Source organism: Acomys russatus, chromosome 5 (assembly GCF_903995435.1).
Source record: "Acomys russatus chromosome 5, mAcoRus1.1, whole genome shotgun sequence".
In the NCBI taxonomy this organism is placed as follows: Eukaryota; Metazoa; Chordata; class Mammalia; order Rodentia; family Muridae; genus Acomys; species Acomys russatus.
Window position 1 is genome coordinate 58,685,428 of NC_067141.1, and position 16,722 is coordinate 58,702,149.

Here is a 16,722-nt window from a genome sequence, read left to right on the forward strand (position 1 = left end):
CTGGTCTTATGTTGAGGTCTTTAATCCACTTGGATTTGAGTTTTGTGCAAGGTGACAAATATGGGTCCAGTTGCATTTTTCTACACATAGACCTCCAGTTAGACCAGCACCATTTGTTGAAGATGCTATCCCTTTTCCATTGAATGGATTTGGCTTCTTTGTCAAAAATCAAGTGACCATATATGTGTGGATTCATATCTGGGTCTTCGATTCGATTCCACTGATCAACCAGTCTCCACACTTGAGTGGAGAGTGGGATATGACTTTCTCATATACTCTGGTGCCTCACATTTGACCATGTCCCCTGGAGGGGGAGACCTGGTGGCACTCAGAGGAAGGACAGCAGGTTACCGAGAAGAGACTTGAGACCCTATGAGCATATACAGGGGGAGGTAATCCCTCTCAGGAACAGTCATAGGCGAGGGGAATAAGGGGAAAAAGGGAGGGACGGAAGAATGGGAGGACGCAAGGGATGGGATAGCCATTGAGATGTAACAAGAATAAATTAATAATAAAAAATTTTTTAAATGTTATGTTAAAAAAAATTTTAAAAAATAAAATGGTTTGCTTGTTTTGATCCATTTCTTCAAACCAAAGTATTACCTCCAGTATCTTCTGAAGAGCTAAATTAGTTGTTATTAATTCCTTCCTCTGGTTTTATCATGGAAACATCACAGTTCTTCGATTTTAATGGATAGTGTTACTGGATATAATATTCTGAGCCGAAAATTGCTGTCTTTCAAAAACTGGAACACATCATTCTGAAACCCTCTGGATTTAAAAGTTAATGTTCTATAACTAGGTGCTATTCTGATGTGCCTGCCTTTAGGAGTGATTTGAGGCTTTTTGCCCTTCCTTTAAGCTCTGATTTTAATGTTTTGATTATAATATCTCACAGATTCTTTTCTGATTCTATGTATGTTGGGGAGACATTTTCTACCTAGATTGGCATATCCTTCCCTAGATTTCTTCTAAGATATTCAAGAGAACATTTTTATGCCTTTGGTGTGCTTTCTTTTCTTACTGCTATGCCACTATTCTGATAGTTGGGGTTTTAAGTTTTGGCCAAGTGTTCTCTAATTTCTGTTTATACTTATTTTAAATTTGTTATTGGCTTTTGGAGAAATATTCATTTCCTCTACCTTATTATAGTACTTGTTTTGGTCAAAATACTTAAAAAATATCAATATAAAATTTTAAAATATTTTATTTAAATAATATAATTAGAAAAATATAAATAAAATATTATTATGTCACATTTGCTCACCTCCCTCTACCAACATTTGTCATGACCCTGAGTGTTCCTTGCAATGTACGGTCACTTATCCTTTCTATATTATTGAAGGGAGTGTGTGTGTGTGTGTGTGTGTGTGTGTGTGTGTGTGTACACAGCTGAGTTTATTTAGTGTTGTATGTGTATATTTTAATTTTGGCCATTTAAGATGGGATAATTCTGAGAAAGTTTGTAATTGTCTTAATTTTATCGGCTTGGGTCGAATTCCCTTGCAATTTTTCTCATCAACATCATCAATTCAACTGATTTTATTCTTGTTCAGGTCTAGTTTATCAACCGTATTTTGGAGATTTTTGTGGATGTAGCTTCCTTTTCATATCTAGAAGAAGCAATCTTACAGCAGACTTCCTGTTTCTATGGCTCTTAAATCTTTCTTTCCTTCTTCCAAGATGTAGTCTGAGTTTTAAATGTAAGATTGCTATTGTAGATGCTGTAAATCAGGCCAAGAATTTCCATAGTCAGTTGTACTCTGCAATTTGACTAGGTGATTCTTTCTCCATTTGCTTCACAAAGAAGCTTTATTGATGAGACATGATAAGTATCTGTTGGTATTAAGAAAATTATTTATGTATTATGTATACAGTGCTCTGCCTGCATGTACACCTGCAGGCCAGAAGAGAGCATCAGGTCATATTGTGGATGGTTGTGAGCCACCATGTGGTTGCTGGGAATTGAACTCAGGACCTCTGGAAGAACAGTCAGTGCTCTTAACCTCTGAGCCATCTCTCCAGCCCTATGAGAATATATAGGGGGAGGTAATCCCCCTCAGGAACAGTCATAGGGGAGGGGAATAATGGGAAAATGGGGGGGGGAGGAATGGGAGGATACAAGGGATGGGATAAACATTGAGATGTAACAAGAATAAATTAATGAAAAAAATCAAATGAAAAAAAAGAAAATTATTTATAGTACACTTCAACATTTTTCTAGTTTATGAACTATTACCTCACTAGAATAGTTAGCTAGGTTTTCAGTTATAGCATCTATTATTAAGCAAACCTTAAATCCACATAGACAAGGGTAGGTTACAGATGAGATATAAGTGCCACAATTGCAGCACTGTATTCCATGTGCATTTCAATATATGGAAAATAAATGATTAGTCTTCCAATTTAAACTTTGGAGCAATTTGAGGTTAATTCATATACAAGCAATGCCATACTTATGGTTAGAAAATGACATGAAGCTACATTATAAAGGGACAGAGTATCTTTGTCTAACAGCAATACAGAGTGTTAATAGTGGTGATTATACCATGTTATTTGCACTGGAGGCCTTCTAGAGAATATTAAATCATAACCAATTTGATATTTAGAAATGACATTATGTTTTATCTATCATCTTGTGTCAGAACTTTTAAAGCTGTATCTATGTTAATAATAGTGTAGCACATCATCTTCTCAGGTTCATGAGTTTCATTACTCTTAGTCTGTCTGTCATGCCTTGAGGGCTCTGAGAGGTTCTCACTCTTTCTTCATGGTCTATATCTCCTCATTTTTGATAATCCATTCATCCCTCCCTACTCCACAGACAATGTTACAAATTGACCACCATATAGAAATGTCTCAGTTCATATTCACTGTGTAGATATAATCTTGCTAGCTGTGACCTCTTATCTTTTTACAAAATTTGAACTTTATGTTGTGTTGATAGCTATATGAGTCTGTGAATAACTTTAATCAATAGTTAATAACATATTTATCATAAAAGTCATGCCATGGCTAATATTATCTCTATAATTTTCCTCTTGATATTAATTTAAATTGTGTTTTCTTAAAATAAAAGAGAATCTAGTTGTGAGTGATTAGGGAAATCAAGAATGTATTGAACTCAAGTACAAAGAGACTTTGTGCAACCCAGTGTTGATAGAGCAGAAGAGAGATAGATGTTAAGGTCAAGTGCCTGCCTATGTTCTTGTTCCAAATAGAATTTCTTCTCATAAAAGAGTCTGGTATGTCAAGATAATATATAATATGCATACAACCTTCTCCCATATATTTTAATAAGAAAAAATAGACAATAAATAGACAAAATAGTTTTCTTTGTATCTTCTTTGCACTTAAATAAGAAGCATTCTACAAACACACACGCACACACACACACAAGCAGACAGTCTTGGAAATGCAATTTTAGACAAACATGAAACATAACTCCAGAGAATGAAATGTATACCATTTGTACCTCAGTCTCTGAAATGTTTCCACCACTACTGTGCGTTTACAGATTCTGTGTTGTCTATAAAATAAAGTCTTGTATTTCAGTGTCCAATAATAACATATATATTATTGTATCAAATATTCTTAGGAAAAGCACAATCAACTGTTGAACAATACACATGAACACCTGGCAACAACAGTGACTGATTTGTTTGCTGCTGGGACAGAGACAACAAGCACAACACTGAGATACGCTCTCTTGCTCCTGCTGAAGCACCCACATGTCACAGGTGAGGAGGACACAGGTAATGAACCACAGTGTTACTATAAGATGCTGAGAGGATACTGCTAGAGTCCTGCGTGTTGTTATCCAGCATCTCAGTATTTAGCTTCCTGTTGCCCTGGCTGTAATGAGGAGGATGGCTAAGAAAAATAAAGAGAGCACTGCTGTAGAAAAAGCCATCAAAGTTAGTTTAGTGTCTGTCAGGGTTCCTTGGTAGGTGTTTTTTTGGCAGGCACTGTAGGCTTTGACCTTTTTAAAACCTATTTTATTTTAGATTCTTTAATGCTTATACCTCCCTTTCAACCCACCTACCCTAGGTAGGATAGAAAAGAGGTTAATAGGAGCAGAAGTAATAGACGTATTTAGACTCAGTTCCTTGGAGCTATCCCCTGGCATAGTCATCAGGATTCCAATAGACCAGTTAAGCAGCACACCAGCAATTCAGTGAAGGTGACTGCAAACACAGCTGCTGGAACCTGGAGCAGCACCTGCAATCTAGAACAGCAATTGGAACTCAGAGCAGCAGCTGGAAAATGGAGCAGCAGCTGGAATATGGAGTCTCAAAGAGTTCACTGGAGTGGTTCTCTCTCAGAGCATCTTGAAGTGAAGGATGAACAGCCAAGAAAAAAAACCTCCATCCTCTCAGGTTCCTTACTAGGTTATTTATCAGCTGGCAAAGACCATGCCCTGGGAAGATGTAGTTCCTCTTACACTGGACAAACATCTCCTGTTCTCTCACAAGTCTGCTTTCAGTGGGAAAACACCATACACCCTTACACAAGTCTGTTTTACATTCCACACTTGGGATCAAAACAAAAACATGTTTACATCCACTACAAGGCACCATCAGCATACTGCCTTATTCCCCAGATTGAGAATTCTAGAGCATACAAATAGTTGTTACTTGAATCAGGTAATTTTCATACTAAGAAGAGAGCTACAGTAACATTTCAAGCTGCACATGCACACACATAATTTAAAAATAAATATTGCATTTTGAAAAATATCTGAGGCACAATTTCATGCCCTGTGTCGCCTTGTATTCATGTAAAAAATATGGCATATATCCCAGAACACATGTAAAAATGGCTGACATGGTGGCACATGCTTCTAATCTCAGCACTGCAGAAATGGAAACAGAACCCAGGGTGTGTACTGGCCATCGAATCTAGCCTAATCAATTCGTTCTAGGCTATCAGACCCTGAGAAAATACAGAGGGAATGACTTCTGAAGAATGACATCTGAGATTGTCACCCTGCACCCAATCCCTGAGTAGATGTATGCAAATGCACATGTACAAATATGTGCATACGCACAGACACTTAGGCACAAACATACACACAGGTTGTAACTATTTAGTAGGAGAGTGGTGTGAGTACAACTGGTGTGTGTGTGTGTGTGTGTGTGTGTGTGTGTGTGTGTGTGTGTGTGTGTTTACTCACTAGTGTTCTCTTAAATTTTCTATTAATAAATAACACTTTAGGATACCTTCATTATGCCTTAGATAAGCCTGCATTGTTGTGACAAACATTTCACTTTCCTTCTTGTCCAACATTTCTCCTGGTGACCAACCAGCTAAAGTCCAGGAGGAGATTGAACGTGTGGTTGGCAGACACCGCAGCCCCTGCATGCAGGACAGGAGCCACATGCCCTACACGGATGCCATGATTCATGAGGTCCAGAGGTTCATTGATCTCATCCCTACCAACCTGCCCCATGCCGTGACCTGTGACATGAAATTCAGGAACTACTTCATCCCCAAGGTGAGCTTGTTCCTTTGCTTGATATTTGTGGTCTGATGTTCCCAGGTTCACAGGGTGGCTCCAGTGCTCCCAGTCACACTGAGCTACAGGCGTCTTATACTGTTTATGTTTGGAATGGCAACTCTACAGCAGTCAGACACATTTGCTCTGCTTTGCAAATATCTGAGTAAAACTTAGGTGTTTATTTTCCCATGCTTATTTTCCAACTTTTTATCAGTTTCCCAAAAGATTCCTCTGGAAATTTTAGCATTGTTGGAAAGGTACCAATTAATTGGAAGGGGTTTATATCCTGAATTCTTCATTTCATCCATAAATTTATGTCAGTCACTTATTTTGTGACTTATTTCTGTGTAATATTTTCTTCTCAATGATGTAGTTTGGAAATATCTCCTTAGATTCACTGAACAATTAATGGTATGCTGTTGTAATTTTCTAATTCTTTTGTATTTCTTTTGTATTGTTTGTAGAAACAATTGATTTGATCATCTGTTCTTTAAATATGCTGGTAAATTACGCCTGCCATTTTCAATGGTTTGTCATAGATTATGTGGAATTGTATGGTGTTTTCTGAGTTTGTATTTCTACATATGTTTTCATGTTCTTGTCCTTATTTCTGCTTAGGTCAATGTTTTACCAGTTGGTAAGTTTCATCTAGCACTGACCACAGATGATTGTTAATTTCTGCACTCACAGAAATCCAATGATGATAAGACTTAATAAGGCCTGAAGAAATATGGGTCCAACCAGGGAATAGAAAAAATACAGAAACTCAAAGATATTAATTTATGAAGCCCACCCAGAAAACACTTGATGTTAACATAAATGTAATAAGATATAAATAATGGAATGAATAGGCTCAACTAATCTAATGGACAAACTAGTTACATTTGTGATCACCAGGGAATATAACTTGACTGTTCAAGCTTGAGACCAAGGTTGACGCTCTTAAGAGTACTTTGTGTTGTTATCAGAATAAGAGAATGGGCTGTAATCTTTTACTTTGGCATGAATTTTAGTCTCTAAAGTGTGGACTAAAATTCTGCCCAAGTGTTGTCTCTACACACATGGTGACAGTAAGTGTATTGGCTAATATTTTATCACTAAATTTAGATGCTATATACACATGAATTAATTTGAGTTTTTTGTGACTAACATTGTTTTTGAGCACTCTACTTTATTTTGTGAGATTTGGGTCCATTATTGTGTTTGATACTGAATCAAAGTTGACTACATTGAAGAAAGAAGAGCTCCACTAGATGGCTGGATCTACTTCTGTTTTCTTCCTTTGTATCTTCTTGGTGGAATGTGTGAGATGCAGAATAATTTCTGAGTATCAGACAGTACACATGAAAAAATACAGAATTTTATATAGTGATATCTTAACCAAGAAATGGATCCTTGATCTACCCTGGACAGTCAATAATATAGCACTCTGTCTCTGATCTGCAATTTGAAATGACAGGAAAACATAATAAAATATGAATGTTATATAAATAAAAGTAACAAATGTAAGTAAAATATAAATATATACTTCCTATTAATTGTCTCCCCTTAGTCTAGACTACTAAGCTTTTGATTAGAATGTGTCTGGTACTTTAAAATGCATACCTTCTTAGCCAGATCCTTTAGTTAATATCTAGAGGTTTTCTATTTCTGTGGACCAATATGTAATTATTATATTAAAACAATGTAGGTAAACGTTCTATTTTGTAGTCTAACATTACTATCAATAATTAGTTCACAGTTTCTGTTTTCATTCAGTGGATTCTGTGGCAAAGGTGGAATGAGTTTTAGAAAGTGATAATGGGTCTTACCATACGATCAGACTTGATATAAGTCTCAGTGTACTCTGTTCTGGCCAAAGAACACACTTGAGATAAAAGTTTGTTTTTTCATTACTTAGGTCTATGTGTATTATAATGAACCTTGTTTATGCCTTTATGGTAAAAGGATATTTTATTCACCTTTCAGTTGTTGTCTAGAAGCTTACTGCCTATGTCTGCTAGCTTTCTAGGCTCTGTACAATGTAACCTAGGCCTAGAAGATTTTCACCCTCTAAGACTTACATCACCCTTTCTTCTTTCTGAGCTCTGGGCTGCCTGGTTCAATTTAGCTGTTCTGGCTCAAACTCTCCTAGCTGACTTACTCAATCTGGTTTCTTTCAGGGCCCCAAATTTGCTCTGCCCAGCCTCAAACTAACACCAACAATCTTTTAATTTTTTAAAGTATGCACGCATGTGTGTATTATTTTATACAGTGTTCTGCTTGCATATATACCTGCACACTAGATTAGGGCACCAGATCTCATTATAGATGGCTGTGTGCCACCATGTGGTTGCTGGGAATTGAACTCAGGACCTTTGGGAGAGCAGATAGTGCTCTTAACCTCTGAGCCATCCTTCCAGGCCCCAACAATCTTTTCTAATCTTCTGGCCCCTTCTCAGTCTCTGGAACATTCTTTTTCCTCCTTTTTCTGTGTTTCAACTTGGCTCTCTATTACTGTACCAGTAAACTACTTTCTTTTTCTCTTTGCATTGCAACATAAGATGCTTGCCTTCCTCTCTCTTCTCCCAAGAGTTAGGCATAGTATATTCTGTCAAATCTTCCTGATTAATCATTCTTTCTGCCACTAAATTAAACATCAGTTTCAAACATGGGTGCTTCCTTCTACAAACTAACTGCCTTTATTGTTTGGGACTTAAAACGCATACCACCATGCCTGGACCTTAGCTTTTCTTTACTTCAATCCTGTTTTATACCAGACTGGCCTTGAACTCTGCTCTCTGTGCCTCTGTCTTTTGGATTAAAGGTGTGTTTGTAATCCAGCCAGTTAACACTGCGTTAGAAGGTTTTTGCATGTAATCTAATGCCAGAGCAGCCATGTTCTGGATTAAGATTCCTCTACAACTTTCCTCTTTATGGCTAAACTAAAATTTGTACATGTTTTAACTTTTACAACATAAACAATTATCAGTCCCACAAACATGACAGTCAAACGTCCTTATCCATGCAGCCAGAGCCCTCATAATTGCAGTCCTGATCATTTTCTTTCAGCATCAGTCAATCTCATCATAAAGGTTTCCACTCTGCCAGTCTGATGAACTATTAGTTGCAATAAAGTGAAATATCCCAAATATTTTATTTTACCAATAAAGACTCAAGAATCAGATGCTGTGGTCAAAACGTTCCAGTTAAGATAGACAGAGAAAGCATACAGCTGACCTTCCTTCTCAGTTTAAGTCCAAGAAAAAAGCCAAAAGCCAAATGCCAAAGAGCTGTTATCTCAGCTGACAGCCCAGGAGGACAATGTCTACTAGCTCACTTGACAGCCCAAGAGGAAAAAAAAAACCAAGATTTTGAAGTCAAAACCTGAAGCGCTCCTTCTTCTTCTCCATGCTGCCTGAAATACTCTTCTTTCAAAGTCCTGCCTGTCAACTTAATCCCTATCAGCTGGTTTCTTGCTCTGCCTCTTGACCTAGGGTCAACCTTATTAAATTTTGTGTACAGAAAGCTCTTGGATTAGTGGTCTGTGCTAGGGCTGAGCCACACCGTAATCACTTGTTTACAATACACCGATATTTCTTGCATTAAAGATGTGTGTTAGGCTGAACCACACCAAATAAAAACAGGTTTTTACAGTTCATAATCTCAGAGTTCACAATGGGATAAAATATACCGCAACATTTCCCCCTTTTGTCTAAATAAAAGGCTTCCTCTCTAACATTAATAAACTATATATTATCTGGTAAAAATTACATTCATAATGCCATATGTATTTGATAACCTTGAAGAAAGTATTCTCGGTGTGTCAACAGTTCTGTATTTAACTCAACTTCTATTATGACTCGTAATACCAATAAAAAATACCTCTTTATACCTAAACCATCTTCTTAAAACCTAAACAAATAAGATTAATTGTAATATTATCAGTATCTATTCTTCAACCTCATCAGACACTTGAGAAGAATAAATAGTACCTAAATACACAGTAAGTGCAGAGCAGCTTCTAAAGCCATAGAAATGAGAGATGCTGCTGGATGCCTGGACAGTCAACCATAATATCTCTATGATGCTGAAGCACCATCTTCAGCCTTCTGGCTCAGAATCTCTGACAGACATTTCTGTGAAGCAGGGATTATTAAGGACTCACCTACCGTGTTCTTGCAAATCTTGGCAGTCAACTTTCCTGTATCCTGTCTGTCCAGTTTTCTGTGTGCGGTAGAAACAATGACATTTTCTTTCCCAGTGGCTCTCTTGCCACATATGCTGCTGTCTCAAAAAGGAGAAATTTTTCATGCTTACCACCTTTCTCAAAGTTGAAAAAGAGATGCTGTCAGGAGATGATATGTCTCATTGTCAAAAGTCTTAAATTAATAAATAAAAATCTTTAGACGCTATATTCAATATATATCTAAGCTTTTAAGACCTTCTATATACCTGAGTTACTGGTTTTTACCCGTATACTGTCTGAATAATTTAGAAAACACCTGTGATTAAAGTAGTACCTTATAAAACAACATGTTTGATTGACTACTGTTTATCTTAAACAGTTTGTGATGGTAGCTTTCCAAAAGACTAGTACTTAACATTGTAGTTTTAAGAATTAAATGGCTACAATTCCTCAAAAAGAGATTTTTATATAGTATGTTCCAACCAAAATATTACTTTAATTTTGAACCAAGGTGCAGACATATAAGGGATTCAATACTCTACTTTTTACTTATATTTTTAAATTTTTTTACTATTTTTAAAAAATATTTAACATATACATTTATATTATTTCACATATATACAATAAACTACCTATAGCAAGGAGAGCCATGACACGATAAGTAATTATATAAATAGAATTATATAAATTCTTGTTGTTCTGGCTATTTGTATTTGGCACAGCTGAAGAAAACCTCTTTCCTACCTTGGTGTATCTAAAATACGGAATGTGAATTAATCTCCATACATCTTGTCGTTATCAACCTACAACGTCTGTCTAGACCTGAAAACATCTTAACTCTTGAACAACTAAGCCTAATTGTAAAACTAAACTATCTGGTGTTCAACCCCATCAGAGACTTGAGAAGGAATAAAACAGAGTACCTGAGTACACTGGAAGTGCAAATTAGTAGGTTTCTAGATGAGGCAACAGAGACAGTTTCCTACCTGAGTAGTCACGCATAACTCTCTATAATGTTGGAGCATCTTCTTCAGACTTCTGGCACAATATATATGACAGACATATTTGTGAGGCAGGGACTGTTGGGGACTTGCCTACCTTGTCTTGGCCGAGTTTGGCCATCGACTCTGCCTGCATGCAAGCTTGACCTTTTTTTGGCAGAATTCTATCTGTGGTAGAAATGAGGACATTTTGACCAGTGGTTTGTTTGCCCTATTTGAAGGCATCTCCATAAGGAGGTTCTCTGATGCTCATCATCCTCTTTAAGGTAGGCTGGGTGTTGTCAGGAGTTATCATGTCTCATTGTCGGTGAGTCTTTAAAACAATAACAACGTTTCTAATGCCATACTCTCAATTACTAGTCTATTGTAATTTAAGAATATACATCTTATGTGCAACAGATAGATATGGTTCTATAGAAAGATAAGGTAAAAAAGCTAGATAAGGTCTTCAAAAACATCATGTATTATTTTTATATCCCCCCTTTTGTCTTTTGAACCCATCCTCCTCCTCCTCTCACATTAGACTGGAGAGTAAGAAGGATAGAAGAAAGAAAAAGAGAGAAATACATCCCTGAATCCAACCTCCTATATCTTGTTTCTTCCCTGATCAAGAGATAATCAACTTGCTACCGACCTTCCTAAAATGACAACAAACATCCATCACCCATCTGAAAGCCAAAAACCACACAGCCAACTTGTTGGCAATGGGGGGTGTTGTTCTCTTAAAATTGCTTCCTTCTGGTGTGAGACAGAGTTTCCTTTTGGAGGGCCCAAGAAATTGGGAAAACGGTCAAATCTTAGGAAACTAGATGTAATATTTGGTGTCCTATTTCTATGTACTGTAAAAATGTGAAGTCCTGAATGGACACTCTTTTCAGGTGGGCCATTTTATCTAGCCATTTTGAAATTGTTCTGGATGCAGAATTTTAAAGAAACAGCCATGGAAGCTGTCAGCGAGAGTAGATTACCTGGAGTATTTTCTTGTTTTCTTCAGTGTCTGGTTCTTTTTTTTTCATATTTCATTTATCCAGTGGTCTCAAGATTCCTTACCTGGATGATTTTGTTCTCCAGGAAAGAAAAAAAAAAGAACCTTGCCTGAATCCTAACTCTGGGTGTGGGATGGGGTCTTCTTTTTTAGGCAGGATATATCATTCCTAAGAGAAAATGGCTTTGGGCAATTGAAATTAAATAAATACCTTTAAATTTTTGAAACTAAACATACCTTTAAGGGTATTTACTTTTAGCTCATAAAGGAAATTCACTTTGAATTTCAGCTGGCCTTTAAAATAATAGGCTTTTTAATTTAAATCATTGAAATTCCTGTTTGCCTGCTTCTGTCTCTTAAGTATTGAGATCAAAGGCATGTGATTCTCAAATTGTGGAATTAAATGTGTGAACCACCACCCCACCACCATACCTGGACCTAAATTTTTCTCAATTTTGAACTTGCTCTGTTTCAGGCTGGCCTTGAACTCAGAGACCTGCATGCTTCTGTCTCCTAAGTGTTGGGATTAAACATGTATGCCTCCCAAGTGCTGGGATTAGAGGTATGAATTATCACCACCCTATGCATTGTAACTCTAAAATTTAGTAAACAACTAATTTATAGAGATTGCTGGACTCTTCTGGAATTAAATACATGGGTTATCATCAACCTGCCCAAATATTTTATTTTAGCTTCAATTTGCCTCAACTCTTAGAGAACTAGAAAGCAACTTTGAACTATGGTAACCCTTTAAAAATACTTAAAACATTTAAAATATCTGTTTTTAAAACAAAACAACAAAAATTTCTTTTTATTTAAGATGAAAACTTAGAAGTTGGTGTCCAAAATGGTGTGGGCCATGTGGCAATGGGCAGTCTAATCTTTTTCTCAAAAGCATTCTTTATTTTATAGTTTATATCTGAGATTGGAGGAATGTTAATCTGTGTTTCCCATTGCTCCATCATATCACATCCCCATAAACTCACAGCCACATATGTTTTTAGTTTTCCTAATTGTCCTTCTGGCCTTATATATTTGACCTATCTTGTGCGTTGTTTTACCTAAGATAATGTCCCAGCCCCTAGAAGCTGGATATTTACCTCCAGAAGAAACCAATCCTAATGCCAAGATTTGGTTTAAATTGTTGTTATAGGTGCTCCTGTGACTACTGAATCTTCAATTCCAGTGCTGTTTATTTTTATTTTTAGGGTAGGTCTCATCATTTATGGAAATTTCCAAAACATTTGTTTTGTCTCTCTTTTTTTGTACTATTTATTGAAGCTGTTCTGCCTTTTCTTATACCCTTGCCTCATTTTCTGTATACTCCTGAAAGCTGGGGCCTTTTTTTAGGATTGCCTCTAGAAACAACAGCAACAACAACAGCAACAACAACAACACTGTTTCTAGGAAAGGAATGTCTTGCCTGTAACTCCTTTTCAAAGGCTTTGCTTAGCACAAATAAAGCATCTGCCATATATATTTTTCCTGAGACTTTTAGAAATTACTTCTCCTATCAGATTAGCATCTTAAACATTAGATCCAATGTCAGCCTTATCTGTAATTCGTTCCTCAATTGCCTTTAAAGGTCTAATCACTCTTTGCATTCTGAATTAGCATTTTCTTTTTTATTTCAATTTTTAAAAAGCCTTAGTTAACCTGGGCAGGACAGATATTAATACCCTAAACTACTTCCCATAGTGGGGCAGATATAGGATACTTGCCGCAATCCCATGCCATCTGTTTCTAATAATTTCTTTGAAGCTATCTCCCATCCACAATCCCAGATACTTGCTAATGTTCGTCATCTGGGGCAAATTTCCATCCATGCCAGCCATGTGCTTCTCTTTCACTTAACCCATGACACAACTTTCTTCTCCTCTCCTCAAGTCGTTTTTTTTTTTCCTCTGCAAGATTCTCTCAATCTCTCTGAATTTGTATTATCAAAAGCCAAAGATTCAATTAGTATTTTTCTGACTTCTGTATCTGATAGTAATAGCCAAGTTGTGAAACCCCAAAAGACCTCCAGGAATCAGTTGGATGCAAATTATACAGGGGCTCATTTATTAGTCAAGATCAGGGCTTGGACCATTAGCTCCCTCATAAGGAGTAAAGATAGTGGCCTCTAGTGCTAGGGAACCAGGGTTTTTAAAGAAAAAAAACTGCAGGCAGGGGGGAGGGTTGGAGGGTAGGAATAATCCAAGCCATTTCCAAGCCTTGCAGTTACATGTTATGTTCGAGGATCAAAGGAAAGTTGCCCCTAATACTGGCTTGGAGACTAGAGCTAAGTGAATGGACCAGTGCCAGACCCCAGAAGGGAATTTTTCACTTGTTTTGGTCACTGTGATGTGTAGCTCTGATTGGTTGGCCCCAGGTGCAAGCCCCTAGGAATGGTTACTAGCTGTATGTTTGTGGTTCCCCCTGGAAACTCTGGGGGGTGGGGTGGGGTACAGTTCTCAGGCCCTGAACACAGAGTGGCATTGGTTTGTTCTCTACAATCCCCCTTCTGACAGCCTCATTGAATACCTAATCATGGGTATTTTTGAAACTTATCTCTCTCAATCAGCCTGTTGTAGGGCCAGACACTGTGTCCTTATGATTATTAGCCAGATGGTGCCCAACCTTTGTTTGATATAAGGGGGACACAAATCATGACTGGTTTAAAGAGAGCTAAGAGTCTATTTTTTGTAGCCATTTGTCTCTCATGCCAGCGAGTTGTCCTTGACTTAGCATCTCAGTCTGTAAAGTGGGGAACATGGTAGGAGTCACTCTTTTCTGTAACTTCCTCCTGCTGACTTTAGTGGCACTGTCATTGTTATAGGGCCTAGAAAAGCAGAAGAGCTAGTCAAAGGCTAATTGGTCACTTTTGCTTAGCTGATGCAGTTGAAGAGAGACAAGTAGCCATATCTATAGGACTGGTTTACATCAGCTTCCAGCAGGTCCAGATCCTAATAGCTCTGGATGGAGTCTGTTAGCCTGGTGAAAAATCTGCTGAGACAATTACAAACTTAGAACAGAAGTTAAAATTATGTCTATAAGACAGCTGGAGTAGGCTTATGTCTTTGAAACCCAGTAAAAGCATTTACTTTCTTTTATAGTTCAGAAGACTTGATATACAGACTGGACAGACTTAATGTTTTACTAACAGAGGATCCAATTGTCTTTTAGCTTTCAAGTTACCATCAGCTTAGCCATCAATGTAATCAGAGACCTGAGAAGGATAAATTGTTACCTAGATGAATTTATGTACGAATTAAAATGACAGAGATGACTAGTTAAGTCATATCCCAGTAAATAGACAGTGTCCCAGTTGTCACCTGTGGCAGCACGGCACCATGGGCAGAGACGGTCTTGCATCAGTCAGCGACTAGAGGCTGTTCCTGTGGACGAAAAACACGGAAGAGGTTTACCTCACCTTGTATTCAGCAACATGAGACAATGACTCTCCAGGTGTCCAGTTTTTCCACAGTTAGGTTAATCCAAAGCAGACACTGGGAGCAGTTTTCCCTGTGGCCAGAAATCACAATCCAGGGTTGTGTTCAAGTCTTCTGAGACCTTGGGTACTACCATTATGATCTGGGAATCTTTGTTTGTATAATAAATTTACACATGTTAAATGCAATATACAGCAGATCTCTGACGAGCTTGAGGGCCAGCATCTCTGAGCTGAATCCTTTGTCTGTTTTTATCTGTCTATTGAAAACTATCTTTTATATAAAGATTGAACAACCAAAAAACTATCTATCGCCCCTAGGGAATGGGGCATCATTTTTTGGAGTTGTTTTATTAACAATCAGACAACTGATTTACTGATTAACTATCAGGCAACTGATTTATTAATATACCTTTCTGAGAATAAAGGTAGAGCATAATAGCCATAAATTTAGGGGAAAAAACCCAAATTCTGGAAAAAAGTTACACAAAAGCCTTAATTTAAAAGTGCCTTTGGAGACCTGTTGGCTTATGTCAATTTTTGTTTAGAGTGGCTTTAACTTTAAATTATCAGGTTAAGTAAAATTTTTGTTACAGATGTTAATGATTTTTAACCAATTTTAATAACCAGTAATTTGAATTTATAATCAAGGTGTAGAGAACACAATAAATTTATGCATTTAAATAAAAGAAGTTGAATCGAACATATTGTGGCCATATAGATTAATATATTTAAGATAAACAAATAAAACCTTTATTAAAGAAACATTGTTTTAAATATTAGTTTTTATATGCTTAGTACTGTTGAGGATCTTTTTCTTAAGTTGGCTCATTTCTAGAACAGAGACAGTTACAAGCAAACAGAAACACAAAGGACCACACAAAGAGAAATGTACCAGTATGCTGAGAGAAAAAAACTAAAACTTAGAATGTTGGACTGTCCTGAAAGGCAAAGGGCTCTGTTAAGTTCTGCCAGAAACCAAAATCACCAGACCTGGTCTGGATGTCTTACAAAAGATTTTTAGTCACAAGAGTCACACAAAGACAAAAATACAAAAATGTCAAATTTTCTGGTGCATACAGGTAGTAAGATATTGGCATCTTGTCACATTGTGGGAGCAACCAACTTAGTCCCCCAGACAAACTTGAGGTTGAATGAGGACCATTTTGTTGAACAAAAAGTCATCATTTTTTTCTGATGTCCACGGACGAATTGGGTGTTCTGGATTTAGTTTCCTTAAACCAAACCAGAACTAAGTCCAGTGGGCTAGAAGCTGTCCGTCCCATTTCATCAAAGTGTCCACAAGGGCCAAACATTGACAAGAGTACAAATACACACAGACACATTCAGCTAGTTACAAAGAGAAAAACTGAGCTAGTTACCAAGAGAAAAATCGGGGTAAGTGCCAAGAGATAAAACCAGCTAGGTGGCTTGGAAATGTGCCTAGAGCCAGGTAGCAAGCAGAAAGCTGAGCTGCTACCAAGAAAAGAAAAAGGAAAAACCTGAGAGCTAGCCTTCAGGAAAATCAGCCAGGAGACACTGAAAAGTGCCCTCTCATGGAGCCTGGTGTTCGAGGTGGCTGTTGAGAAAGAAAGCTAAGAACTGGTGCAGAAACATGCCCTCTCAAGTAGCTAGGCT

At 37.3% G+C, this 16,722-nt stretch overlaps 1 protein-coding gene across 31 annotated transcripts in view; it reads left to right on the forward strand.

Annotated features, from left to right (window-relative positions):
- LOC127189541 (cytochrome P450 2C50-like) overlaps window positions 1-16,722 on the forward strand; it is a 231,917-nt gene that overhangs the window by 8,291 nt on the left and 206,904 nt on the right. For 5 of the 31 annotated variants that reach the window (XM_051146447.1, XM_051146450.1, XM_051146448.1 and 2 more), the window contains 2 exons: window positions 3,599-3,740; window positions 5,310-5,497. The exons of 17 other annotated variants lie outside the window; for them this stretch is intronic. In XM_051146447.1, the coding sequence (XP_051002404.1) occupies window positions 3,599-3,740; window positions 5,310-5,497 (330 nt within the window). The remainder of the gene's footprint in view (window positions 1-3,598; window positions 3,741-5,309; window positions 5,498-16,722) is intronic. 9 more of the 31 variants (XM_051146445.1, XM_051146441.1, XM_051146438.1 and 6 more) reach the window with 2 other exon arrangements.